The following is a 26,545-nucleotide window of genomic DNA, read 5'->3' as shown; positions in this document are numbered from 1 at the left end:
CTCTTGGCCCACAAATCCGAATCCGAATCCGAATCCGAATCCGAACCCAAAACCGGTGAATCCAGTCGTGGTTATACTGGGGTAATGGCGATCTTGGAGGTGGCGATTGGGGGATCGGGTAGAACGAGAGCTAGATAAGACACTCAAACGGGGCGATAAAGTGGGCACTGCAAGCCAATTGACCAGCAGACGCTGGAGGAGAGGTTTAACCCTTATCGGAGGAGGGCAGGCACCAAGACCAGTAGCAATATTTATGGACTTCAGGGGCGGCCGTTGCTTGGTCATCGCTGCCCTCAAGTGCCCACTCCAATCGCTCGGTTCTATTCGGTGAAAATCCAATTGAAAGTCACAAAAAAAATTAAAAACAAAAAACTCGCCTATAAAAGCCGCACGATCTCTGCACGATTGCCCACTAAGTCACACACTCCACACTCAGGTGGTCGCGACGCGTTCTCCAGAGATCACTGTACCTGCACCAAGGACCCATCGCACAGGACTATGAAGGACCATTTCGGTGTCCTGGCAGTCGCGCTGCTGATCGCGACTGTCGGCGCTCAGGATGCCTCATCCAACTACCTCCTCTCCGGTCACTCATCCCCGATGAGCAGTAGTCTGGCCCACCAGTTCTTCAATTTGGCCTCCCAGCATGCCCAACTGGCCAATCAGACTGGCACCCAGATGAGCCGAATCTCGAGGGAAGGACCCTACGATGACGACCAGTGCGATCGGGATATTAACCGCATACGGGATGCCATCGACAATTTGGAGGAATGGGCTCTGGAATGTAAGCATTACATGAAGGTGGTTTCTGTTTAAAGATCAGTGATCCCTATAACTAAATGGTTCAATAAGACTTTTAGTGTAGCTTGGTTTTTTTCTAAAGATCAGTAACCAAATAGTTCCATTAAACATTTTGAAAAGCTTAGAGTCTATCTAAGGACCAGTGCTCGTTATTACCAAATACCTCAATAGGACTTTTTGTTTTAGTTTTTATATATATAGCTAAGTTTTGTCCAATCCATCAATACCAATATTGAGGTGATTAAAACTCTTGGTAGATCATTTGTTGGTTGGTATAAATTTCCTTTTTATTTATCCATGCTAACGTCATGTAATCATGATTTATGTAATCATGTGATTCTGAAGACCAGTGATCGTTATTACCAAATGGTTCCAAAGGATTATGTGTATAGCTCAGTTTTATCCAATTCATCAATACCCTTGTTAAAGTGAATTAGATCTTTTTTCTGTTGGTTTCAATTTCCTTCGTATTGATGTATCTATAAATATACGTCTTGGATCTCCTTTTTAAGTTACAAATCTTAAATAATATTACTTGCCCTTTGTTCTCAATCTCCTCTCTTTATGCACACTTCATAGGGATCTAAAGTTTAAAAATTTATATTAAATATTTGTTTGACCCCTCCCAAAGATTTAATTTTGATCCTTATCATTACAAATGTAAATCATAGAAGATCCCTCCCTACTCGAATAATACTTTAATTCAGTATTTACATTTTAATATTCTTCGTCCAATGATTCGACTTTTGTACCCAATATATACACCCAAAATAAACCCTTTCATTTATTACCATTACTTCTTGCATTACCCGTTATCTTCACTGTATAATTCCCAATTAGTCATTCATAAATTCAATTTCGCCTTGATTTCACTTTTATGAGTGCCATAATTTCATTTGCAAATCCATTCAATCACTAAATTGCCAGCGATAAGATCTGGCTATAGTGCCATCGAAATTTCCCACATGATTTCATGGCCACAATGAGAAGTGAAGAGAATAGTAGATTGAGAAAACGAGACTTATAATTCCACTCTATTTTCTGATCCCTGGGTTTTATGATTGGGAAAACACCTGCAATTTGATTGTGTCTTTACTACCTGTTTATGAAGTAATCTCGTTCGGGTTCGTTTCGCAATTTCATTCATAATTTTCACGATGAAGCAATTTGTAACGTATGTACCGTATAAGTCCGTATCAGCAGATGGTGACGGTTTAAAGTAGAATGCAATTTACGAGATCCATAAATCAGTCACGAATAGTTAAGTGCACAAGCAGGCGCACCACTAATCGTATCTATACCAAATCATATCGAGCCCCATTCAATCTGACGGCTTATCGCTACTGAAAATCCCTAGCATGAAGCCTGCAGGTGCAAAATAAAATGGTCTTATCTGCAATTCTTTTAAGAACGTACTTCGGAACTTATTCAAATTAATACATGCTTTAAAATTAAATATGGCTTTTGGATTATGATGGATTATTACTAGACTTATATTTAGAACTTAAAGTCAAAGTCAAAGTCTTACCGTTTTAAACATAACATCTTTAAATTGATACAGTACTCAAAGCCAAAAGTGGTTCTTCGAGCAGGATGGATTAATAAATCTATTTTTCCAATTGCTTAAGATTCTTATTTAAATTGATACAAAACGGAATCCCAAAAGTGGTCCTTCGAGCCGGATGATTAATGAAACTCCATCTTTTTCCAATTCCTTACAGTTCCGGACACATGGGGTCGTATGCCCATGGGTCTCTTCTGGGGTCACACGATCAGCATGGGTCAGTACGAGGAGTGCGTAGCGGCGTCCACTACCTACGGCGATGAGATCCGTGGACAGTACTGCTTGGCGCGCCTGAACATCACCACGTTCTATGATTCGGTGAAGAAACGCGGAGAAGAGTTCACTCGTATTAGCTATAAACAAACGGATCCGGAGTTCTTCGAGCTGGGCATCTGCATTCCCTCGACATGCAGTCCACAGAAGAGCGATAAATTGCTCAAGTACGTTGTTTCCCACTTTTATGGTCAGGATGTGACCCAGTCGACGTTTGAAATGGTCACGGAAACGCGCTGTAAATACGATGCACCCATCGAGCTACGCGGCATTGACATCTTTGCCATGTAAGTATAATAAACATTTATATAAAGTAGACAATATAACTAATGTTTTTATTCCTTTGCAGCATCTTCTTCTCGACGATCGTCTTCTTTATGGTGGCCAGCAGTGTCTACGATTACATTCAGACCCGCAACAAAGGTAGGTTGAGGATGCCCACATTGTGCGGATTATATATTCTAATACATTTTTCCTTTGATTAGCCCCCAAGAAACCACTGCTGGTGGCCTTTTCCGTACTGACCAACGCCCCCAAGATCTTCACCGTGAAAAAGGTGAACAATCCGAATGTGATTCACTGCCTTAACGGACTGCGTTGCTTCAGTATGATGTGGGTGGTCTTCGGCCATGGCTACATGACCATCTACGATCTGCCGCACATCAACAGGAACGCCTTCTACACCTGGTTGGAGACCCCCTATTCGATGTTGGTCCAGAACGGCTCCCTTTGCGTGGACACGTTCTTCTTCATGTCCGGATTGCTAATGTGCTGGGGTGCCTTCCGCGAATTGGAGCGCACCAAGGGCAAACTGAACATCCCCATGATGTACTTCCATCGGTATATCCGACTCACTCCAGTGGTGGCCGTCGTCGTCCTCTACATTATGTCGCTCTACAAGTACTCGGGCGCCGGACCCATGTGGTTCAAGCTGGGCACCCAGGACAAAAGGTGCGAAGACACCTGGTGGGCCACCCTCATCTACATCCAGAACTACGCCTTCCCCTACAGCATTGTGAGTGATCTTTATTTTTTCCTACTTATATATCATCACATCTTGAAGTTTTCTTACAAATCCTTTTTTTTGGTCCTTCATAAAAAGTACCTTTTATTCTAAAGTGTTGTCTAAACCCGGTTTGACTTCATATATAATTGGAATAATTTTATAGAAACCTTGTTTGTCTATGCCTTACCCTACAGAATTGTTCGTGATCTTTCCAATTCCCAACTGACATCGTCATATCATATCTATCTATATACCAAATAATTTTTTTGGTCCTTCAAAAAAAAGTTTTTTTTTGTCTTAAAGATCTGTTCTAAGTGATTGATCACTGTTCTCTATAATGAGCGATCTTTCTCTGATGCTCACATCCTATCTCATTATTTAAGAAAATTAAGATTAAGATTAAGATTCAAAAAATTGAAAATCGTATAGATCTTAAGGAGACAGTTCCTTCTTAAGTACTGGAATAAGTACAAGGGAATAAACTTATTACATCATCAAAACCAAAACCGTATAGTAATAGATCTTGAATTGTCGATTTCTCGTTCCTAGTGCATCTCTCAATCGTGGTACTTGGCCGTGGATACCCAGCTCTACTTCCTGTCGCCGCTGTTCCTGATTCCGCTGTGGAAATGGGGCAAGAAGGCCTTGGTGCCCATCGTGATCTTCCTGATTATTTGCCTGGGCGGCACGTTCGCCACCTTCATGCTGAATGACTTTACGCTATTCCGAGTGCAGGACGATCATGTGGATCTGCGTCAGCGATTGACCTACTATCCCACCCATACGCGCATTCCCACCTGGCTGATTGGCGTGATCTTTGGCTACTTCCTGTTCACCAGGAACCGCGGACGTCAGATTCCGATGACCAAGCCCCTGGTGCTGACCGGTTGGTTTGTGGCCTGTGGAACGATGCTGGCCTGCATGTGGGGACCCTACTGGCGCATTCTGCCGGACACTCCCGACTCCCCGCTCATTGAGGGCGCCTTCTTCGAGCCACTGAGCAGGACGTCGTGGGCCTTAGCCATCGGCTGGATCGTCTGGGCCTGCTACAATGGGCACGGTGGCCTGGTCAATGACTTCCTCTCCTGGAGCTTCTTCACCGGCTTCAGTCGACTCACCTACTGCATGTATGTGATCCATCGCATTGTTCAGCTGGTCAATGCCGCTCGTCTCCAGACGGACACCCACTTCTCCAACTACGATGCGGTGAGTATAGATTGGAAATCTCTTTACCGATCAAGTTAACTTGTCCTAAAAATTATTTATGATTAGCAATTCTCAACTCATCCTAAAAAATTAAATTTACAAAAATAATTACTACTTCCGTAGTGGTTCTTTTAAAAATTAATTTGAAAAAATGTAATTAAAAACTATTTTCTAGCTTACTTCTTGTTTAAATTTTGAATTCTTAAATACTACTTTCGTAAAATCTTCCATAAAAAAAATTTTAAAAAAAATGTTTTTAAAAACAATTTCCTTGCACCACCATATTAATGCATCTCGAGCTACACCTAACCCTAACTATTTAGAGCGCAAGAAATATAAATCATCTTAAGTACTATTAAAAAATTAAATCGAAAGATTTTGATTTCCTTATAAACCTATCTATCAAGCACCTGTATTGAACTCTCATTTCTTTGTTCTCAGTATTAAGTTCCTAAGCACTAACTTAAACCTAAAAACTATTTATCTTAAATCGCATTTATAGATCCTCCGCTGGTGGCATGACTTCGGCATCACCCTGACCGCCTCAATCTTTGCAACTCTGGCCTTCGAGGCACCCATTTTGGGCATCGAGAAGGCCATTTTCGGCAAGCCGGCGCCTAAGAAGCCCACTCCTGGCGAGCTGGCCAAAACTGCCCCGGTGGCAGATGCTCCAGCTCCAGCTCCAGCACCTACTTCTGCCACTGATCCTGCTCCTGTTGAAACCAAGGCGGAAATAACACCCACTTCCAGCAGCGAAGAGAATCCATCCAAGGCCTAGGCTCCAAAGCCTCGAAACGATTTTTTTTTTCCCCATACGAAACCATTTTTTGTGTGTAGTTAGTTTTATTTATTAAAAATTTTTAACAATCAATCGGAAAACTATTTATTTTGTAATGGATTGAAAGCTTCTTTTGTGCTAATAATAAGGCTTGGTGGCCCCAAGATTGGCGACCCTTAAAATTCCATCGGTTGAATGGGATTTTAAAGTAGTATAGTCCTTAAAACACGCTGTTAAAAAAAAAAACTTATAGTTATTAGGCAAATAACTATTAAGGTAAAACTTTTCATGGACTAACAAGATTAACGATGATAAGGAATGAGGGTTTTGGTGACCTCAAATCACTATTTTTCATCTTACCAAAAAAGGGAAGCCAGTAATATATTTTTTGAAAACAACTTGTGTTTTTATATATGCTTTTGATTTAGAATCTAAGGCTTACAAATAAGAAGCTTAAAATGTAAAACTAAATGACAGATTTTATTTAACTTTAGATATTACAATAAATTTACTGCACAATTAATAAATAACAATATGAATACCCTTATTTTGATATTGTTTAAGACCAGCCGTGACACAAACCTGCTGTCAAGTGTTGCTGGATTTTTTAGGGCATTTTATACTGCTGGTCCCTGGTTATATTCGGGCGGCTGGGACATGGTCACATTCTTATTTACTCGGTAAAAAATGGCGTCGGAGGCAGAAGAACAACAATTCGTAAGTGTTCCGTTCCAAACAAATAAATATTGTTTATGCGCGTTGGCGCGGGGGCGGGGCCACTGTGCCCGCTTTGCCGCCCACTGACACGCCCACCCAGGGGCGGGCGTTAGGTGGCAGTAGCCGTTTGCAGCGGCAAAAAGGACTTGCAACGCGGAAAACCCTGAAATACCGAAAGGCTTAACGAAACGTTTACCGAAATTTTGCGTGCGTGTTTTCAACCTGTATTCCGTGTATGTGTATGTGTGTCGCTATGCGGGTTGACCTGTGTGTGTGTTGGGCAAACTTTTTGCGCAAGGGTATGTGTGTGCATGTTCCGCAATTGCAATATTTATTGCAAAGGTGTGGGTGAGTGTGCGTGTTTATGTCGGTTAACACGTGCCGCCCCCGCCCCTCCTTTAAAACTCTATCTCCCTCCCACTCGCATTCCATGGCAGCCTTCTTATCACTGCAGCAGCAACAACAACAACAACGATGCGTGTGTGTGTGTGTGGGTTTACTTCATTAGGGAAAGTGATTTCCGGAGTGCAGTTGTTGTTGTTGTTGTTTGCTGCAAAAGGGTCAAAAACCGGTTAAGTTGTAAGGGGAAAAATGAAAAACCAATGGAGGAAAACGCTTTCCCTTCTCCAAAATGGCAGTAGTTGTGTTGTTTCTCTTAAGCCGGTCAATTTAGCATTGCACAAATCTTTGTTCCCAATCCCACTGTCAAACACACACACTCACACAATTGCACTGCCATTGTTTGCTTAATCACTTAACGAGTGCGAAGGAGAGAGACAGGGTGAAGGGGGGAGCGGAGGGAGAAAGAGCGAGTAAATATATTAATTTAATTGGGATTTCAAAATTTCCTTCTTCTCTTTGTTCAAGTCGTCAAAGCCTTTTTTTAAATTTTTTTATTTTTGTTTACATTATGTGATATTTTATAAAATTCTGACTTCAAAATTCGCCAAATGATTGCTCGCTTAGAGCAGATAAACAATTTTAGCAAATTATTATTCAATTCTTAAAAAAAAAGTTATCACCAAAGCTTGCACGTTTTTAAAATGCTTAAAAATATATATTTGTTGTCGAAAAATATTTCATGAAAATAAATATAATTATTTTTGCAATTCAAAGCAGTTACAAATGTTCCAAAATATTTTCGAAGTTTATATAAAAGCAAATCCTTAAGATACTTTAGTTGTTTTAATAATTTATTTTTTGATTTTAAATAAGTCAAGTCATAAAATGATGCCATAGTTTTTATTTTTCGCAATACATATTTGGTACTAAAATTTCAAATTCTGTATGCAATTTTACACATTTCTCTCTTATTTAATTTTATTACTATTATAATATTTTTTTTAAATATTGCTCATAAACTTTCAAAACCTCTTCTTTTTAATTCTCTTTGCTCATTAAATTAAAAGAAAATAATTCCTGGAAATCTATTTGTCGTTCTGCAAAGGGTTCATTATTTGTATACCCCGAAATTCCTTTGTAGTCGTCAGTTTTTCCCCATTGGAAAATTTTCATTGGCATTTTCGCTACGCCAATCGGAAGTGGCGTTGTTTATGTGCTTTCCTGATAATTTATTTATTTTCTTCTAGAGATCCCCCCTTCCACCCACCTCGTAAATTTGAATTTCCTTGGAAATCTTGTTTCTGGTCTTCAAATTGGTTTAAAGCAAAATTTTCATTCATGCAAATTTATAGTTGGTTATTATTGCACGTGTAAAGATGAGAAAAGGTCAAATTGAGGTATATTTTCTAATTCGCAATTAAGATTGCAACTCACTTTTTTGTTTTTTTTTTAAACGTTAAATAATTAATGTATGTGTAATCAAGTTCTTATCATTAAACTCGTGTCTCAAATGGTTTTAAGACGTTTATAAATATTTAATAAGTTTAACCATTGAGTAATCTTGTTAGGTAAGCAATTCAAGCAGAAAATTTTGTAGCCTTATATAACAAATTGTTTTGCTATTGCTATAATTAAAAAGCTTGTGTATTTTAAAAAGAAAGACAAATTGTAAAACCACATTTCGCTTGATGAAAAGTCCTGGAGATGACAACTCCCGCTGGCATCCCTTGATGGCTTTCCCGCAACTTTCCCCGCAATTCACGCCAATTTGTTGTGCGCACAATTGATTTCACTTGAATTGACATTACTAACTACAAATTGTTGCGTTTTCATTGTTGCATATTTGCCAACTTTTGTGGATGCCACCACCACCCTCATCTGTCTGTCTGTCTGTCTGTTTTTCTGGCTGTCTGTCTGCTCGATGCATAAATCAAATTGCTCATAAAAAGGGCAGACAGTCGGGCAACAACAATGACAACACTTCACCCAGCTCTCTGGTTTTCAGCTCGCTCCTCTGTTCGGTTCCATGTGCACAAATAAATTTATTTGTGCAGTAATACGCCAGTGGCGGGGATCCTCTTTTTTAGGAAGGGGGCTTCAGCTCGCCTCAAAAGTCTATTTTTTGAAAGATTTTTCTCAGAAAAGAGTAATAGTTTGTCCTGAAAATACAAATGTTACTGTGAAGGGTTTAACTCGCATAAACAACTAGATTCAAGTTATTTTCTAAAATTAAAGTATTGCGTTCAAAACATTTTCGGTGCTATATTAATAAATTAATTTAAAATCCAGTTTAGGCTTAATGTGTTATTCTTATGATGATTTTGAACCTTTCTAAATACAATTTCCATTTGTAATTATGCGGAAATTTTAATTTATTATCATTACTTTTTTGATTAATGACAGTTAAATATATTTGATCAATGTTAATGGAATTTCATCCTTTACGCCTCAAGTTTTATAATAATGTAAATTTAAATTTTATTTTACTAAATAATAAGCTGCGTGGTTTCTTTTACATTTTGGAACCCTTCTCCTCGAATCCTTTGTTGAAAACCCCCCGCGGCATTTCCTGCAACGCCACCTCTGCGCTGCGAGCGCGCTTCCAAAAGTTATGAAATATTTGTGTCCCATTGCAGTCGACTGCTCGTCCCGACGTCCTCCGACTTGGCTTCCTTCCCACCATCATTGCCCTTTTCGGTTGCCCTGGATTTATTATGGCATCCTTGTGCCGGGATTTTGAACCCAGCCAAAGTACAATAACCCAGGGCAGATGGGGGATTGCAGATGTGAGGATGTTAGGATGTGAGCTTCCGAGGATATGAGAATATGAGGTGCGGCAGCAGCCTGTTGCTATGCCTGTTCTTGATTTCGTTTGCTCAGCCAGCCAGTCAGCCAGCCGGCTGTTTGGCTGTTTGGCTGGTTGGCTGGCATGTGGCTTCCTCATTTGCGTTGATTAAGCCGCGAGGGCTGTGCCACAGATAGCAGCCACAATAACTTTCATTAAAAACGAAAAACGGAGAATGAAAATAAAATGGAAAATAAACAAAACGTCGCTTGTGCAACTGGGCCCATGTGTGTACGCTCGTGGAAATGGGTCAGCCCAGTCCCAGTCCAATTCCCAGTGCTCCCTTATCATAGCCCACAAACAAAAAAAAGCCCAAAGCCCACAAACCCCACAAATCCCACAGCCCACTGCCCAAAGTGGAACAGACGCCCCGTCCGGACCGAAATCAAACTGGAACGGGGCGCTGCTCCTACATTTCTCCACCACCACCCCCTCCGATTCTCTTTGGGGAGCCCCGAGCGCCTAGCAAAAATAATATTCCAAAAATAACAGCCAGGCAAAAATAAAAATATTGAATATATAGGGGAGAGCAAAGACAAGACCAGGTCGACGAATGCGCAAAAAATTACAAAACTACAAAAGGTGAAGACTCCCCGACCACAGAATGTTTTAATACCTTTTGGAGAAGGTACTATAAACCCTATAAAGTCCGTCTGACTGTCTGTTTGTCCGTATGAACGTTTAGATCTCGGGAACTATAAAAGCCAGAGATATGAAATTCAACATGCAGATTCTAGGTGTTCCTACGCAGCGCAGGTTTTGGCAAATCGCGGATTTCTGTCATGTCACTCTGAGATATGGTAAAGGCCAATTGTTAATCTACATAAGTTTATTTGGCCAATATCTGTGGACTCACACAAACATGTCCAAATCAAACTATTATTTCAAATGTTATGTGCATAAATCTAATTTAATGTGTATTTGAAAATACTAAAACTAGATTATTTTCTGGGCCACATAGTTGTCTAATAGTCGATGCACTCCTGTTTTTTTCTTACCTTTGGGAGTTGCAATATATAGTACTTTAAGGCAGCTTTTATTGGCCGACAGACTCTAACCCACTTACTCGCAATCAACATGAACTAAATATCTCGTAAGTACCCGCACAACTATCAAAAGAAACTAAAAAGATAGGGCCAAGAGTTGCAAGATTAATCTGAAACGTAATCTTCTAAGGGAAACTACTTCGTAGCACTTCAAACATTCCACTTTTTGTTGAGCTTAGTGTGATGGAAAGCTTTTGCATCTGGAAAATTCAATTGCGCAATTTGCGCCCCGATTACTACAGTATTTACGGCATATATAAAAGCACGAATCTGATTGCCAGCGAAATATTTCATTGATACTCGTATGAACACAAGTGGAAATTGCTTTGAATAGTTCTTTGTACTTGCTTATATATATATTATGCCTAATGGTATAAAGATGTGTTTATTTATTTATTTTTTTGTCTAAATATACTTTCCTATACGGATTGCAGGTTGTAGAATGTTTACAAGACTATGGATCAGGTATAATGTCTATATTGATTTTTAAAGTAGCCTTATCAGGATTTCAGTTTTTTTTCCTTTAAATTTATATTATTTACATTAATTTTAGACAAGAAAATAGGAAAACATTTTTTTTCCCTCTACGCCACTTTAAATATTCTTAAAAAGGAGGGAACTGAATATCTCCTCATAATGTTAACCTATTGGTTCGAAATCAAAAGAATTTTGGTCTTTCCTTTGCAATAGTTTAAGTTTATCTAGGATCAGCCACCTTTTTAACCCTCGGAATCTCGGCAATTGGTCATTAATCTCCGTGCTTCCTGCATTGTTACCCCTTTTGAGTGTTTGCCAACCCAATCGCTTATTTGCCAGCGAAGTGGGTCAATGGATGCCGTCTGGCTATCATCTGACTCCGGCCATTTAATCGTGGCCAGAAGATTCCTGGTCCGCCGTTTATTACGATTTTCCATTTACTTATGCATAATTGGAACTATTGCGATTGTAGGAGCTACAGGCGATGGATGGTGGAAGGATGAGGAGGATGAGGAGTATGAGGAGTAGTGTAGTGTGCAGCTAGGGCATTGTGTTTCGTTTTTGTTGTTTGCCTCCATGCCTCCGTGCCAATCATGCAGGTTGTTGAACTCCCTACACTCGCACACTCGCACACTCGCATGTGACCGACCGGGTGAGTGGCTCTCAGCGATTCACCAGCTCCCCTCCGTCGCCAGTTTGTTCAGATTCTGATTCTGATTCTGTTTCTGATTCCGAATCCCAATCTGCCGCTGATGCTCCGCCTCTAGAGCTTCAGATGCTGGCGTGGATTCGACTTGACGTTGGCCTGCTCTCTGCTTTCGCAATGCTTTCTTCGCGAGTACAGTAAATACCAGATAAGGTAATAAGCAAATATTTGAGCAGCCTAAAAAGACAGCCACCAAAGACAAAGTGTCACAGATTCCCCTGTGGAATTTCATTAATTTATTTTGTCGTTTAAACATAAGGTACGAAATGTTCAACAAAAAAGTATTCAAAAAATACTGGTTATTGTAAAATTAGTTTAGACTGTAAGGCGTTAATCACCAATTTTTACATTAAAATTAAAATAATGGTCCCATATTAAAACGTAATAATAATGAAAGATAAAACTTAGTTTTTTTAATGTAGCTCCTTTTAAAAAACAAAACCAAACAACTGGTAAAAATAAAATTAATATTTAAGAACGTATTTTTTTTCCCGCCAAAAGTAAAAGAGAACCCAATTTTTTGCCCAAAAAAAGGCAATTTTTCTGCGATAACAAAAAAACTTATTCTTTAAATTTCTTTTATATTTCCAATTAATTGGCATTCATAGCTGAAATATTTTGTTTTAAATATTTCCCACGTCAGAAATAATTGCTAATTCTCCATGCTATGTTCTCTCGTATTGAGTACCTACCGTGCTGTGTTTTACTTTTTCGACTTTTTCGTTGGCTCTGCCCAGTTCTTTGGCTTTCTTTCAAACTATTACCACTAAAATTGTTGACTTTGCTTTGCTTTACTTTTGCTGCTGTTGGTTCTTATACAAATATAGTTTCTAATGCGGAGAGGTCCCATTGTCTGAGTTTTCATTTCCGCCGTTCTTGTACTCCATCTTCTCCAGCTCCAGCTCTCAACTCATTGTGTCGTGCTCAAGTCTTCATTGCGATATTTTCTCAATTGCATTTGGACCACGGCCTGACAATGACATGTGTGTCCCCATCTCATCTGTATCTTTCATCTTTCATCTCTCAACTCTCGACTCCCAACTTGTCTCGATCCCATCCTCAACACTTTCGAATGCCGCAGGCTTTTAATCATTTTTAACAAAAATCACAACTATGGTACACGGAGAAAAAAGATTGTTTTGGGATTGGAGAACATAAAAAATTATTGATGATTATATATTGTATAAGTAACCATATGGTATAAATCGATTTTTATAATTATATATTATTAAAGGGAGTAGACAATAAAATTAAATTTTAAAGTTCTTAAAAAAAAAATAATAAAAAAATACTACAACTTTGACACTCGTTGGTATTTATAAAGTAATATTAAATTCCAGAAGATTTTTGTTGAACCAGCAGAAAAATCTAAAAATATAAAATGTTTGAAGTATTTGCCCTAGTTTAAATATTATTAATATATGTTAATTTACGTAACTTCTTTGAATATTACTTCATAAGCAAACATTCAATATGTTTTTTGCTACAAAAAGCTTAATTTTGTTAAGATTAACTTTGTTGGCATTCGAAGGGAGGAGAATAATTTATTAAATTCATATAACTATGATTTTTTCCATGTGTAAAACTAGAGGAAACCAAGTTGAAAGAACTCTTAGGCGGCTTTGTTGCTTTTTTTTCGCTTTTGATTGGTTTGACCGATTTACATTGTGCAAAAGAAATGAGTTTTGGGGGAGGTATATAGAGGTAGCGCTAGCTTTTTTCCATTTCTTTGGCCCACATAGGGCCCGAAAACATGTTGCTGTTAGTTTCTCCCACATTTGGCTCTCCTGTTTAGCAGTTTTTAAGCCATTTCTGATAATTAAAAGGGCAACATTTCATTTGTTTTGTTGCCGTTTTCTAATGCTGTGTTATGCTCCCCTGGCAGTTTGCCCATTGCCTGTGCCAGCAGCATAAAATGGAGTGGACAGGAATGGAGGTAATGGATATATGGCCGACTTCATTGAGTCTATAGTGGAGTGGAGGGAGTAAGAATATGGAATCTCAAACTGCTGCCAAGAACGCTTCGATTCTAGATGATTATTGCCTTAGACTTGCAGACATCAATATGAGTCTGAAAATTTTAGTTACAAACAAATTGGTATAATTTCAAATGTTTTAATTTTTAGAAAATATATTCACATCCAGCATATTTTCACAAAAAAATGGGCATTTTTAAATAGAAATTGTATTGATATGTGTTTTGATTCAATGTTATGATTTTATCAAATATTTTCACATCAAATAAATTTTGACTTTGAATTTATCTAGATCACATAAATGCACTGTGATATTAAATCTTAATTATTTCAAAGAAAAATAAACACTTATTGTATTACATCATTTGCAAATGGGCAAAAAATACCACTTTCTTTGCAAATAATTATTTAAATTTGTTTGTGCGCCAAGAATTAAAATTACACAGCTTCGTAGAAAACCACTTAAAAGTTGGCGGCACTTATGTCAGAAGTCTTTCGCTAGAGAAATGGAGAATGAGATGAATGAAATGAAATGCTTTCAATTGCTCAGCTTAGTCACGTTCCATTGCCAACTGGAGAAATGTGTCGCATCATCCGAAGGCAATACCAGGTTTTTCGGGTGGTTCCGAATCTCGCTCCATTGCGTAATCGACTAGATACAAGAGACGGGGGAATACTAATGCCCCTAATCCCATTTGTGATCACTTTCTTTGAGGAATGGGGCCAATTTGTGGATCAAACTCGTTTTGAGGGCGCCATATACAGTCGCTCTTCTCTAAACTAGAACCACTTTAAAAGATTAATGGTAACAACTTTTAAGAGATTATTATCTATTTGAAACTTTCTAAAGTTTTAAAGATTAAAATCCAGAGTTAACAGAAAGGGTTTTTAAAATGATCAAGAGATTATATGTACATAACATATATAAAGATATGAAATCCTAATAAAAAGTTTATTTTTTAAGGTAAACAACAATATCAAAATGTATATTATCATTTGTAATAACAAACTTGATAAAAATAGTAATAGTACACCATTTAGACATCCAGTTTTCAGTACTATGCGTTAAAACAATACCACATTAAACAGGTTAACGTTAAACAGGTTAACAAATCAAAGGAGTTACTTATATTAGTTATAGGTTTCCCTTACTGAAGTTGGACTGTAGCAATCAGATCGATTCATCGGTATTAACATATGTGTGTTTAAGCTGCGTGAATTTCTTTTCGATTCGGATTTGTGTATAAAAACGCATCGAAAAGAAAGTTTTTCAGCTTGATGTGTGCGCGACGGCGGCAACAACAAAAGTAGTAATAATAATTATAATATAATAACAACAACAACAACAAAAGCATCAAAAGCGTGATGCTTGAGGCTTTTGTCTTGTCTCAATGTCACGCCTCCCAGTAAAAATAAGGGGGGGAAAGGCGGGTCAAGGGGGAGGAAACAAACGGCTACGACGGAGTAAAGCGAGCGTTTTGTTTAAATAATCGCAAAACAGGCGCGCGCACCACAAGAAAGCGTAATAATAATGAAAAATAATAACAATAATCATGCGCAAATGGTAGAAAACAAAAAGCACTCGCATATGTACTATACAATATGTGTGACGGTACGCGAAGCAAGTGAAATTTTTCCACAACGACACTCGAAACTGCGGCGAAATTTCTTAACACTTTCATAAGAAGTCATGAGCAGCGCAAAGAAAATAAATTAAATTAAGCCAAAAGCCGCTCAGCGAGCCGTGCCTTTGGACATTAAGACTTAAGCTTGATTTACTTAGTTTCCTCCGTTTTTATTTTTTTTATTTTTACCATTTTCATTGGCGGCTTCCAACTGCGCTCTCGTGCACTTCTGTTAGAATACAGTGGGGCATCCGTCTGGAAAATAGCAAAATAACATAATATTGTACTCGCTGTCATTGAATTCATTAATACGTTTAATATTTAAATAAATAGGAAAAATAGAAGAATGTTTAAAAAATACAGCTTATTTAAGTACCATATTATTTCAAGTTGTACTAATGTTGATTTAGAGAGGTACCACTGTACTCGCTGGCGATTAACAGATCATGATCACTGTTAATGGGCATCCTTTTAATTTTTACATGGGCTCCCGTCTCTCCCTCTTTCTTTCTTTATCTCTTTCTCGCTCTCTCTCTCTCTCTTTCCGGCTGACATTGAACTGTGTCAGTGGCAGCAGCGGCAACAACAACGCCTTGTAATGGGGCGGACTGCGCTGCTTCAGCTCAGCCCCACTGGCTCAGCCTCTCTCCGCTCCACAGTGGGGTAGCTGGATTTTGATTTACTAAATCATACTAAAAAAATAAGAGGCAGTTCATATTAATAATCACAATAATTGGATTAAATAACTGTCATCAAATATATATTTCCTCTTGTTTTACAAAAATAATGGCAAACAATAAACAGATAAACTGTTTTAAACATTTTTTTTTGTATATGAAAAAGAAATTTAAATTTTCAAGGTTTGAGCTTTGTATCCACTCCTTCAAATAGGGAATAGTCATAATTTAAATTCACAACCTATATTTCTTAAGTTAAATTTTCTTTTTCGCCCACTGTGCGCTCCTCTTTTATTCTGCGCGTGCGCAGCCGCGCTGTCGACGCAAGCAGAGGCTGCTGGCTGCGTTTCTCGCTGTTTTCGCCGTTCGTGCTCGCCGTGTTCATTGTTTGTTGTCAGTCGACGCGCGTTCATCTCGTTTCATCCGCCCCGTGCGTTCGTTTCTGTTTTTCTGTGATGTGGATTTAAATTATACATTATTTATTTGTTTTTGTGTGTGCAATAGTGTGTGTTCGTTCTACTTGTGTATTTGCCTAAAATGCCTAAAAATGCAGCAAACTCAATGGAATAAACACAAGCCGGAGGATAAGAACAACAACAGCAGCAGGAGTAACCAGGACAACGGCTGTCATCAGCGTCTCTTTTTGTGCATTGCCAAGGTGTACATCTATCTCCTTTCCACACATGGCTTTGATTTTTACTTTCTAAGCTTTTCTCTCACCTCAGGATACTCTCTCTTTTGTGTGGCTCTCTCATTTGCAGTACACATAAAAAATTTATGAGATGTTCAAAATTACAACAAAAATCAGAAAAATTTGGTAAAAAATTAGACTTGTATTTATAAGTCCGATGGTGGGATGTATCTTTAAAGCCTTTTATGCCAGTTTAGATTTACAAATGTATAATTGATGTTAAATTATTCACAAATCAAAATAGATTTTAAACTGTTAAAATCGACCCCTTTTTTGTTTAGATGCAAATGGGTGTTTGTTTCTATGTAGTCACTCTCCTTCACTTGCAGTTTTTTTTAGCTTTTGCTTGGCTATTTATAGTAGGTCTTTTTGCTCCTTCTTTTCCTTTTCAACTTGTTGCTCTCTGTCTTCATATTCCTCTCTCCTGTAAGCTTCGATATGTGGTTTCTTCTGTTGTTCTTTTTTCCGCCTCTTCTTATGTTTGCTCTTGGCTTAGCTCTTCTCTAGTTCATTAGCATCGAACAAAGAGTTCTCTGAAGTTGTCTTAGCACCTGCGAATTACCGGGAAAGCCAAAAGAACACACGCTTACCGCTGATGCTGGATTTGTTAGCATGGCGGGAGAAAGAATGGACCTCGACTTAGTTATACCAAGTAGATATCTTATCAGATCGGGCATTAAAAAAAAGCCCTAGAAATTTATTTTGGGCCAGAACAAAGAGAGTTCCCTAAAACTCGTACTGAATTGCCTAACACCGGGAAACAAGAGTGAAAGATCTACATAGCAACTTAAGATATTGCTAATTGTGAATTTGTTGTCTGCTTCTTCAAATCTTAATGACTTACAGACTAAATCTGAGTAATGTCAGTTCTTTGAAAATGATCCAAACAATAATTTCAAATTCATTATATTTTATTTTGATTATTCGTAAAGTCGTTATAAAATTAAAAAAAAAATAAAATGCAACAATGTTTTAAAATTTACCTTTAACAATAAAGGCTTACTATTAAATTTTAAGTAATGTCTCTGTTTAATTACAAAATAACTAAATTTGGGCTATCCCTATATTGTACACATACTTCATAATGGTTCACCTATCCTTCCAATGAAATATGCTAACTGATAAAACCGAAAATTCATAGCAGCTGTTTGGAAGTATGAAATCATGTTCCATTTCCCTTTCCCCTCCGATTGGATTCAACAGATGGTTTCTTTTGTTTTTCGCCTCGCATTTCTTTTGCTATTGGCCAAGTTCCGTTTGGGGCTCGGATTCGGACCATATGTAACACATCTCATCGCACAAGAAACACAAGCCGAACGGCAGACCCGACATCAATTCGCATGCAAATGGAATTTCGCTGCTGCTTCTTTGCATTTCTCTCTAAAGGCGTTTGTTCATATGCAAATGGGCGTGCCAGAAGGGGGACTACAAAAATGGGGGCCTATTTGGGTAGACAATGAAGAAATACCGTTTGAACAGCATAGGGGATATTCTTAAACAAAGTCTAAATGAACAGATTTTACCATACTTTGAATGCTAGCTGGAACTTCGTAGGTATACCTTATGTCATTATGCCATTTTATACATAAAAGAAGAATTTTTAAACACATAATTTTGTATAATTATATAATTTTTCTTGGGGTTTGTGGAATTTTAATTTGTCACTTAGGATGTATTATAAATTATATTATTTATCATAAAATAAACATCTTTAATCCTACTTTTATATATCCATTTTACACAAAAGTATAATTTTTAAAGACATAATTGTATAAATTTATAATATTATTTTATTATTTTATTTTAGTTGACACTTAAGATGTATAGCAAATTATATTAATTCCATAAAGTAGCCATCTTTAAGTCAACGTTTTGTACTGCATACGGTGGGTTTTGGCTTAGCGTGGTGAACTGTAGCGGCAGAATCCGAACTTAGCACTCTTTTGTCACGCTGCAAGTTGCCAAAATTGCAATCCGCTTTGGGGTCAGCATTTCTCTGCTACTCTCATTCCAAACACTCCATATCACACTCCACGTAAACCAATTTGCAACTGCGCGTTAAGCGGAAGCATAATGAATGCGCTTTAGCTGAGCATTTCGAATCAATTGCGAAAGTGTGAAAGGAAGTGGCTCCGCCTGGAAACCCCTTCGCTGTGCGTTTCCTGCTGGGAAACTGTTCAATGTTCTCAGACAACAATCTGTCAGCAATATCCTGCATCCTGTGAAAGGAAATCGTCGAAAGGAGCTGGAATGGAGCCGTAAATAATGACAAAAGGCCATCCTCGTTGAGGACGAGGGTCGTTTTCAAACCCACTGAATGGTTTCAGTGCGGAAAAAGGGAAAACAAGACAAAAGTTATTGGTGTGAATGAGACTTTTAAAGGTTTTCATTTAGATTATGATTTTGAACTTAAGTATTATAATATGCCAAAAACAAAACAATCATGAAATACCATTTTGCAATTTTTAATTATAAATATTTAGATTAACTTTTCCTAGAGAAATTCTAGGCATATCTAAAAAATCATTAAAATCATTTTAACTTTTAAATGACCTAACTTCCCAACTGCTGCCAACTCATTGATCGAGTGCAATTCAGCGTAAATATATTCTGATTTAATGCTCCATTTACACAGTAATTGTTCACGACCGACCAGAGATTAGTCAGCAATGAAATCATAAATGGATGAGTGATCTGTGCGCAATAACTATGCTGATCTGTCAGATATGGCTGGTCAATAAACTATAGTATTTCCCCCCGGGGAACTGCAACAGAAGCTCCCTCGTTTTGCTTTCTACGCCCAATCTGCATGTGTGTTTGGGTTTTAGTCTTTCCCCAAGCGTATCTAACTGTCTGCCTGGGAGTTTTCCAATAGCTGATCGTTGGCTGTTTTTCTTTTTTTTTTTGTTTTGTTTCAAGAACCAGCGGCTTTCATGCTCAAAGTCCGTTAAGCAAAGACTTCGAGTCGCACTAGCAGTCGAAGACTCTTCTCCAGCGATCGGAGACACCGATTTAGCCATGGCCCCCAGCGGTTTTACAGTTTCCAAGATAGAACCAAACCGAACTGAACCGAACTGAACGGAACGGATTGGAACAGTTTGCAAAGTCTGTCGCTTTTACTTTGCATGCAAACACAGTTAGTAGTTGGAAGACTTGGGGGAAATGTGAGTGAGGCTTGTTGCTCTATTAACTGGCTATGGCTATGGACAAGAGAGTTACGTTGACTGTAATCATAGCCATAACCATAACCAGAACTTCAACTCGAAACCGGAAGTGAGTGAACCAACCAGGCCTTCCGCCTCTCACCCCTTTTCTCTATCTGCTTTCTATATTTCTTTAGCATAGCTAATTGACAAACAATCTTTTGTTTATGCTGCCTAATTCTCCAGGCATTATTTTTAGATGCCTCCCTGAATCTACATTTTAAGTGCTGGCTGTAAGAAGCTGGAGTTTAAACATATATTCTAAATTGAGAGTTGGCAGATAGTGTTCAAAAGAACCAAATATACCAGCGTATTTTAAAACATTACCATTGAGTTAATAAAAAAGAAATCTTAATTGAATTCATTAGAGCCTTGAGTGTATGTTCTCTTAACATTGAAGATTAATCATCTATGTTAAAAACTCCTACAGAACAAAACAAACTAATGATCTTTTGTAAACATTAAGCATGTGATTGATTAAGATATTTTTTCTTGGAATTGATACATCAGCGCATCACCACCGTATACTGTTTTTTTCGGACTGCCCAACCATTGCTGACCCATTCCACTGAACTTAGTCACAATCCGGTGCATTCGAGCGACTCTCTCCGATAAACCTTTTTTTTTTTTGATTTTGAGACCATACTCGTGCCGACGCCGCCGCGCCCCCTTTCGCCCCCGGTAATCCCCGCCCTGGAAAAGTGAAAGTAGCGCCCGCGGGGCCATTAGCGTGTGTCTAAAATTAGACAAGACTCGGTGACCTGTTGGCCTAGGCCAGCTAACAACTAACAAAAAATAAACAAACAAAAAACCCACAACCGACGGATGACAAATCATAAACAAACACACACTTCCACTTAACATGTGTGTTTTGAGAACGGCTTTTCCGATTGGGAAAGACTACTTGATTGTAGTCTTATTACGGAATAAAGGATTCCTATTTCTACTCCTGAAAGGATCTAATTAGTTTCTTTCGAAACGACCGAAGCGAATTGAATATCTTATGTCATGATCATTAAAGCCATTAAGCCCCTGTGTCCCAAACTCCGATGCGATAATGTATTCGTAGAAAGACGCGAGATAAACAAACGCGATTTGAGGGAAAGAGGTGAGGATCATAAGTACGATGACGCATAGCATCGCTCACCTCTCTTTTGGGCCTCACATCATCCGAATCCGCTTCAAAGGAATCCCTGGACCCGCACACTGGTTCAAAGTGCTATATAAAAGTGATCAAATCTTTCTAGTAGTTTCTAAAAAGTAGTTTCTCAAATTTGTTTGTATTGAAAGCAATCATTTCTTCAGAAGACGCATTTCAAATGAAATCTAAACTATCTGTCTTTGGTTTCCCCCATTAACAACGCCAACAATAAAGCGCAAGCAAAAAATACAAATTAATTTATGAGAATTCGCACAGGAACGTGAGCTTCTAGACAAAATTCATGCTGATAGGCTATGGTTCATTGAATGGGAACTTCTGCGAACTTCGCCAGATGAAAGCTCGTTTCTCACGAACTCAATTTACTTGATAAGTTATCGCTTGTCGCAGTATTAATCAAACATCGCCGTTATCGACGGATCTGGCCCACTGTGCACCGGTCGAAGGGTGACATATGGTGCCTCCGTCTCCGTCTTCGCCGGCGACTCCCGCATGACTCAAATTGCTGGTATGCCTCCGCTGGCGCCGCCCGCGTCTCCGCTTCCGAGAAAACGCCCAACGTGTTCTCTGCCCCTGCAGTTCGTTAACCGCCGCGCAGCGGCGGCACACTGAGCTAAAAAATATAGCTACATAGAACATTACCAGACATGATTAACCCAAAGATATATATGTAGCTTATGAGTTCTAGGCATAATATCACTAAAATAGGATTCTAGAACAAACAAGCTAAATCATTAGGAGTTAAAATTTTAATCTTCAAAAAAAGAAAAAAATTTTTGTTTTCTAATTTAAAGTAAAGAAAAATTTAACAAATTTAAAGTAAAAGTTTGTTGTCTTAATAAACTTTTTTTTTAATGATATACGCTAATAGCTCTCCGACTAATATGTTTAAAGTGTTCAGATTTTAAATTTTAACATAAAATTTTTTTTTTTATCTAAAGTAAAAGCAATCCTTGAGGAAACCTCTTTTACCTTTTAAATGATCTAAGATCTTTGCTAGCTTGGGTTGCTTAGATGCTTAAATGAAATAAAAACAATCCGAAAACCTCTAGGTTGTGCTGAATTTGTATATTTGGAAGCTCGCTGGAACCCAGTTAGTCTTCTTGCAGTGTAACTGCTATCAGTCGATGACGATGATTGCGACGTCGACGGCGCTGCCTTCCGCTCTGCTCGGCGATCGAAGCCAAGTGGCCGCGAGTGTGCAGTTTTCAGTACATAAGAAACTTCGGACGCGGCGTGTCGCGAAAAGGGAAGAGAAGACTCAAAGAGCCTCCAAATCTACAGATCAACAAATCTACAAAGCAGGATATATGAGTTTTTGTTCAGGTGTCACATATAGTGCGAATGATCAGCAAGTGATTTGAACTTAAGTTCACTAAAAGGAACATGGTGCATCTGTATCAACGACGTCGCAACCGCGAACAGGTGGGTTTTATTCGGTTCCATTCGATTTCAATCGGTTCCAATCAGTTCCGTTCTGGGCCGCATGTATGTACATATGTTCATCACACATATGTTTGTATACCTGTGCTCCTCGTGATTGGCATTTGGATTGTCTAATTAGTTGGCGCAGAAAATCGCTTGAATGAAGAGGCCCCAAAGTCATGAATGAAGCAATTGGAAATTGCTCATGGAATTTGCACCTGGTTGGAAACAAATCCAAACTCAAATCCAAAGAAGAACGGGAAAATATATGTAGTATATATATATAGTGAAAAGCCCATCACCATCGGAAAGCGAGATAAAGAAAAAGGCCTCAATTGGTTCGCCAATAATGACGAATTGCTTTAATTGAGCAATTCCCACAAGCGCATAATGCTTTAATTTCGTTGATCCGACACTTTGGCGGATGGCTCGCATTGCATTAACCTTGATGGGAACGAGGTCAACACATTACGGACAATGATGACTGACTGACTGACTGACTGACCCATTAAGGAATAAATGAAACTTGCACTTTTCACCAGAAACTCGCAAAAGAGTGCATGTATTACATATCTCTCAAGAGAAATAATAACGAATGTTATATTTGGACAGCAGTAATGAAACTCATTCGCGGAAATTTCTAGATAAAGATTATTCGACTGAAAGCGGAAAAGCGAAAAGGTGTCACATTTGTTGATATTTCCCCATTTGCCCACCTAATCGCGTATCGTTTCGAGGAAGATAAGGTAGATTGCACCATGTGCATGCCTGATTATTGGTTTACTACTACATAAGCAAGCAGCAGTGATGTGATCATGGGCGTCAGCCACTAACTCAAAATTGAAAGATGATCACCGTGCCTAATTGTAAAGCATCACGGAATCGTGAGAACATAGAGCAGAGTTTGCATCACTCCGTAAAGTGCACAAATTAACGATCCGTCTGCGCTGAACTAGTTCCGCCGACCATAAAGACTGTGGGTTTATTGATCTGCAACCCGTTTCTCAGTAATATCGAATGCCCATGAATCAAATGGGCAATGGCAGAGCGGAAAGCGGAAACCAGTTGACCACTTTATGTGGGTCAGAGTGGCAGAACTAGTTCCGTAATTTAAACAATTGTCGTAAATTCACTTGGTTATGATGGAGGTCCCATTGCAGCCTAACCCGTTCTCTCACTGCAAATGCCTTTTAATGAGGATATATTTTAAGATCTCTTTTAAGATATTGCAAGAGATACTGAACTGAAGCGATTAACTTCAACTGTCAGAGTCGTATTTTCCATTAGCTCGTAATGTAATCTGTTTAAGTTGTACTTAAAATGGAATCCAGTCGCTAAAGATCTTATGAATATATGTATATTCTAAATATAGCGTTAAAATATTAATACCTTAATATTTGCCATAAATTTAAAAAAAAGGAAGAAATATAGTCTTGTTTGCTGAAAACAATCCTATCAAAAATTATATTACCCATAAAAAGTTTTGTCATAGGCCTAAAATCATAAATATAAATAAGAACATTAAATGCAATTCCCTTATTACACAATACAAATAATTTAGTTTTTTTTTGTTCTTTGTAATAAGATAATCATATTTTGGGATGTGTCTATTTAAATTTATGCTGAGTTTGTAGGATATTAATTTGATCAATACAATATACCAAGTATCTCATACCCATTATGTTCTCCATTTATTTTGCAGGCTGTGAAACAATTCATTGATCTCTGCAATAACCTGGGAGCCAACTGCAGCACGACGACAGCCACATCCCCGTCAGCTTCCACATCCACAGCCAGCAGCACACAGAACTTAATAGCAGTTGTGCCGCCGCCGCCACAGCCGCAGGTGCAGGTGCAATTAGCGGCGCCTGTGAGGCGCCACATCTCACATACGACGGCAGTGAAGTTTCTGTACGCCCGCAAGTTCGACATACCGCGAGCGGTCTCCCTGTACGAGCAGCATGAGCAGATACGACAGAAGGAGTATCTCTATAACATCGATCCGGATGTGGAGCCCCTGCGCTCCGAGCTGCAGACCGGCAAGTTCACAATCCTGGTGAGTGTGTATGCCCTAAGATGCTCTTCACTTACCTCCTTAACAATTATTTCCCTTCCAAATTTGTAGCCCGCACGCACCTCCAGTGGAGCGGCCATCGCCCTGTTCACCGCCAATCGACACAGTCCGCTGAGCATTTCGCACACGACCACGTTGCAGGGCATCGTCTACCAGCTGGACAGTGCGCTCCAGGATTCAGAGACGCAGCGCGCCGGCCTTGTCTTCATCTACGACATGAGCGGCTCCAAGTATTCCAACTTTGACTACGACCTCTCCCAGAAGATTCTCACGCTGCTCAAGGTGAGTTTCCATTTCCGTTTCCGATTGGGCGATTGTGCGATTGTGCGTTTGTGGCATACTTTTCGGCAGCCTTGGGGAAATAGCTAGAGGGATTAAGAAACTGAGCAGGGAAGTGGATTTGGTTGGTGATTTTTGGTCACACAAAGATCGAAAGACAATTGTTAAGCATTCCGATGTAATGGTACATTTTATTGTAATCATTTCTTAGCCTGAATTAAAGCAAGAGAAGGCGGTTTTTATATCATAAAAACAGTTATACTTTAATTAGTCCTAAAAGCTGTTTAGTTAAAACTATTGATTTCAACTTTGAAAACTTGTATTTCCTAAGAGATAAATATTTTGTACTGTTTAGTTTAATTCATGTTCTTTAGTTTTAAATGTTTCTTTTTGCATTATTATTATTTTTTTTTGTTAGCTTAGAATTCTCCTAAACAAATTGTTGTATTTTTTGTGTGAGCTAAACTCGGACATTCAAAGGGTTCTGCCGTAAAGAAAATTAAATTCTTTAATTTAAATATAACTTCTGCATTAATTATTTAGCTTTTTTGCTCAGAATCCTTAAAAACATAATTTAGATTTTTGTGTGTAAGCTAAACTCTGATAATCGTAGAGTACTGCTATATTGACTGCAAAAGAGCTTTAAATAAATGCACTTACTTTGCTAAGTTTTGTCAGAATTCGAAGTAGACTCCGTCAGATTTCCAGGTGAGCTGTCATCAGAGTGCTTTTTGCCCCATTGTCGCACTTCCGGCTCTTGGCAAGCCAAAAGTCAACGCAACACAATCCCAGCTTGCCCCACAAAGGCACAAAGCGTGGCACAACGGCGGCCCCTGAAATTAAAATATTAAACAACATGCCTGCCTCTATTAATACAAAAGATATTACTCATTTGGTGTGTGCTGTGCTGTGCTGTGCTGTGCCTTTCTCACATTTGCCCATATGTGCGCAGTTTTGGTCGTATCTCTGTGAATCAGTGTATCATCGGCGCATCCGAACTATCCGAGTTTTGTGTGCCAAGTGGCCTGGGGATTCTCTATCGGCGGAAAATGTCTTCAAGTTGAAAATTTCTGTCTCGTCTCGTTGCCTTTTCATGTCATGCGTCAAATTTTTCATATTTACTTTGTGCTTCATCTTGATTGAAAGGAAGTAGGTGGGATCGTGTAGTTTTATATGGCCTTTTTTGGCTGCTATTTAATGTTATTTAATGTCGATTGTATTGTTACAAAAAGCAAATGGCAACTCCAGTTTGTGTTAGTTTTAAAAATCTTTTTTTATTGCCATTCAGCTTGAATATCTGTTTAATAATGTACTTGACACTTAAACAAAATATTTTGCAATTTGTAAAATCGTTTTTTTTGTTTAAGAAAGTATTAAACTTGATTCGGACATATGTTTTTTTATGCATAATAATAATATTGTCTTTATTTTAAAGCTTAAACAAAACAGTTTTGCAATCAGCTTAAAAGTTTTCGGATATGCATAATAATATTTATTTTCTATTATCTGGAACTTAAATAAAAGAAAGTATTAAACTTTAATTGGACATATAAATTACATGCACAATAATGTTTATTGTACCAAAAGTATGTTTATTACAATAAAAAAAAAATTTAATAAATTTAATTAAATAAGGACTGTTTGTTAACTTATTTTGTTCAGCTTTAAACTTGTT

The 26,545-nt window shown here is 38.3% G+C and overlaps 2 protein-coding genes across 4 annotated transcripts in view; both read left to right on the top strand.

Moving 5' to 3' along the window:
* Positions 1–394: 394 nt before the first annotated feature.
* On the top strand, positions 395–5,729 carry LOC128264727 (nose resistant to fluoxetine protein 6). The gene is made up of 6 exons (XM_053000377.1): positions 395–784; positions 2,523–2,925; positions 2,988–3,061; positions 3,124–3,653; positions 4,194–4,850; positions 5,353–5,729. Exons 1-6 carry the CDS (start codon positions 499–501, stop codon positions 5,626–5,628), a joined length of 2,226 nt encoding a protein of 741 aa, XP_052856337.1. The 5' UTR covers positions 395–498; the 3' UTR covers positions 5,629–5,729.
* Positions 5,730–6,230: 501 nt separating this feature from the next.
* The window catches only part of LOC128264725 (tyrosine-protein phosphatase non-receptor type 9), a 38,215-nt gene continuing 17,900 nt past the window's right edge, over positions 6,231–26,545 (top strand). Inside the window, exons 1-3 of one of the 3 annotated variants that reach the window (XM_053000375.1) lie at positions 6,231–6,345; positions 24,220–24,573; positions 24,643–24,873. In XM_053000375.1, coding sequence (XP_052856335.1) covers positions 6,316–6,345; positions 24,220–24,573; positions 24,643–24,873 — 615 coding nt within the window. In that variant the 5' untranslated portion in view covers positions 6,231–6,315. Of the gene's footprint in view, positions 6,346–16,424; positions 16,698–22,303; positions 22,518–24,219; positions 24,574–24,642; positions 24,874–26,545 lie in introns of those variants that run through there. The other 2 variants (XM_053000373.1, XM_053000374.1) reach the window with 2 other exon arrangements.

This window comes from Drosophila gunungcola, unplaced genomic scaffold, assembly GCF_025200985.1.
Source record: "Drosophila gunungcola strain Sukarami unplaced genomic scaffold, Dgunungcola_SK_2 000077F, whole genome shotgun sequence".
NCBI lineage: Eukaryota > Metazoa > Arthropoda > Insecta > Diptera > Drosophilidae > Drosophila > Drosophila gunungcola.
The sequence above is the reverse complement of the archived record's forward strand: the minus strand, read 5'-3'. Positions and strand labels throughout refer to the sequence as shown.

Coding starts and splice junctions, on each gene's coding strand:
- LOC128264727 (XM_053000377.1), top strand. CDS start 499: ATGAAGGACCATTTCGGTGTCCTGGCAGTCGCGCTGCTGATCGCGACT. Junction 785..2,522: donor GGAGGAATGGGCTCTGGAAT/GTAAGCATTACA, acceptor AATTCCTTACAG/TTCCGGACACATGGGGTCGT. Junction 3,062..3,123: donor CATTCAGACCCGCAACAAAG/GTAGGTTGAGGA, acceptor TCCTTTGATTAG/CCCCCAAGAAACCACTGCTG.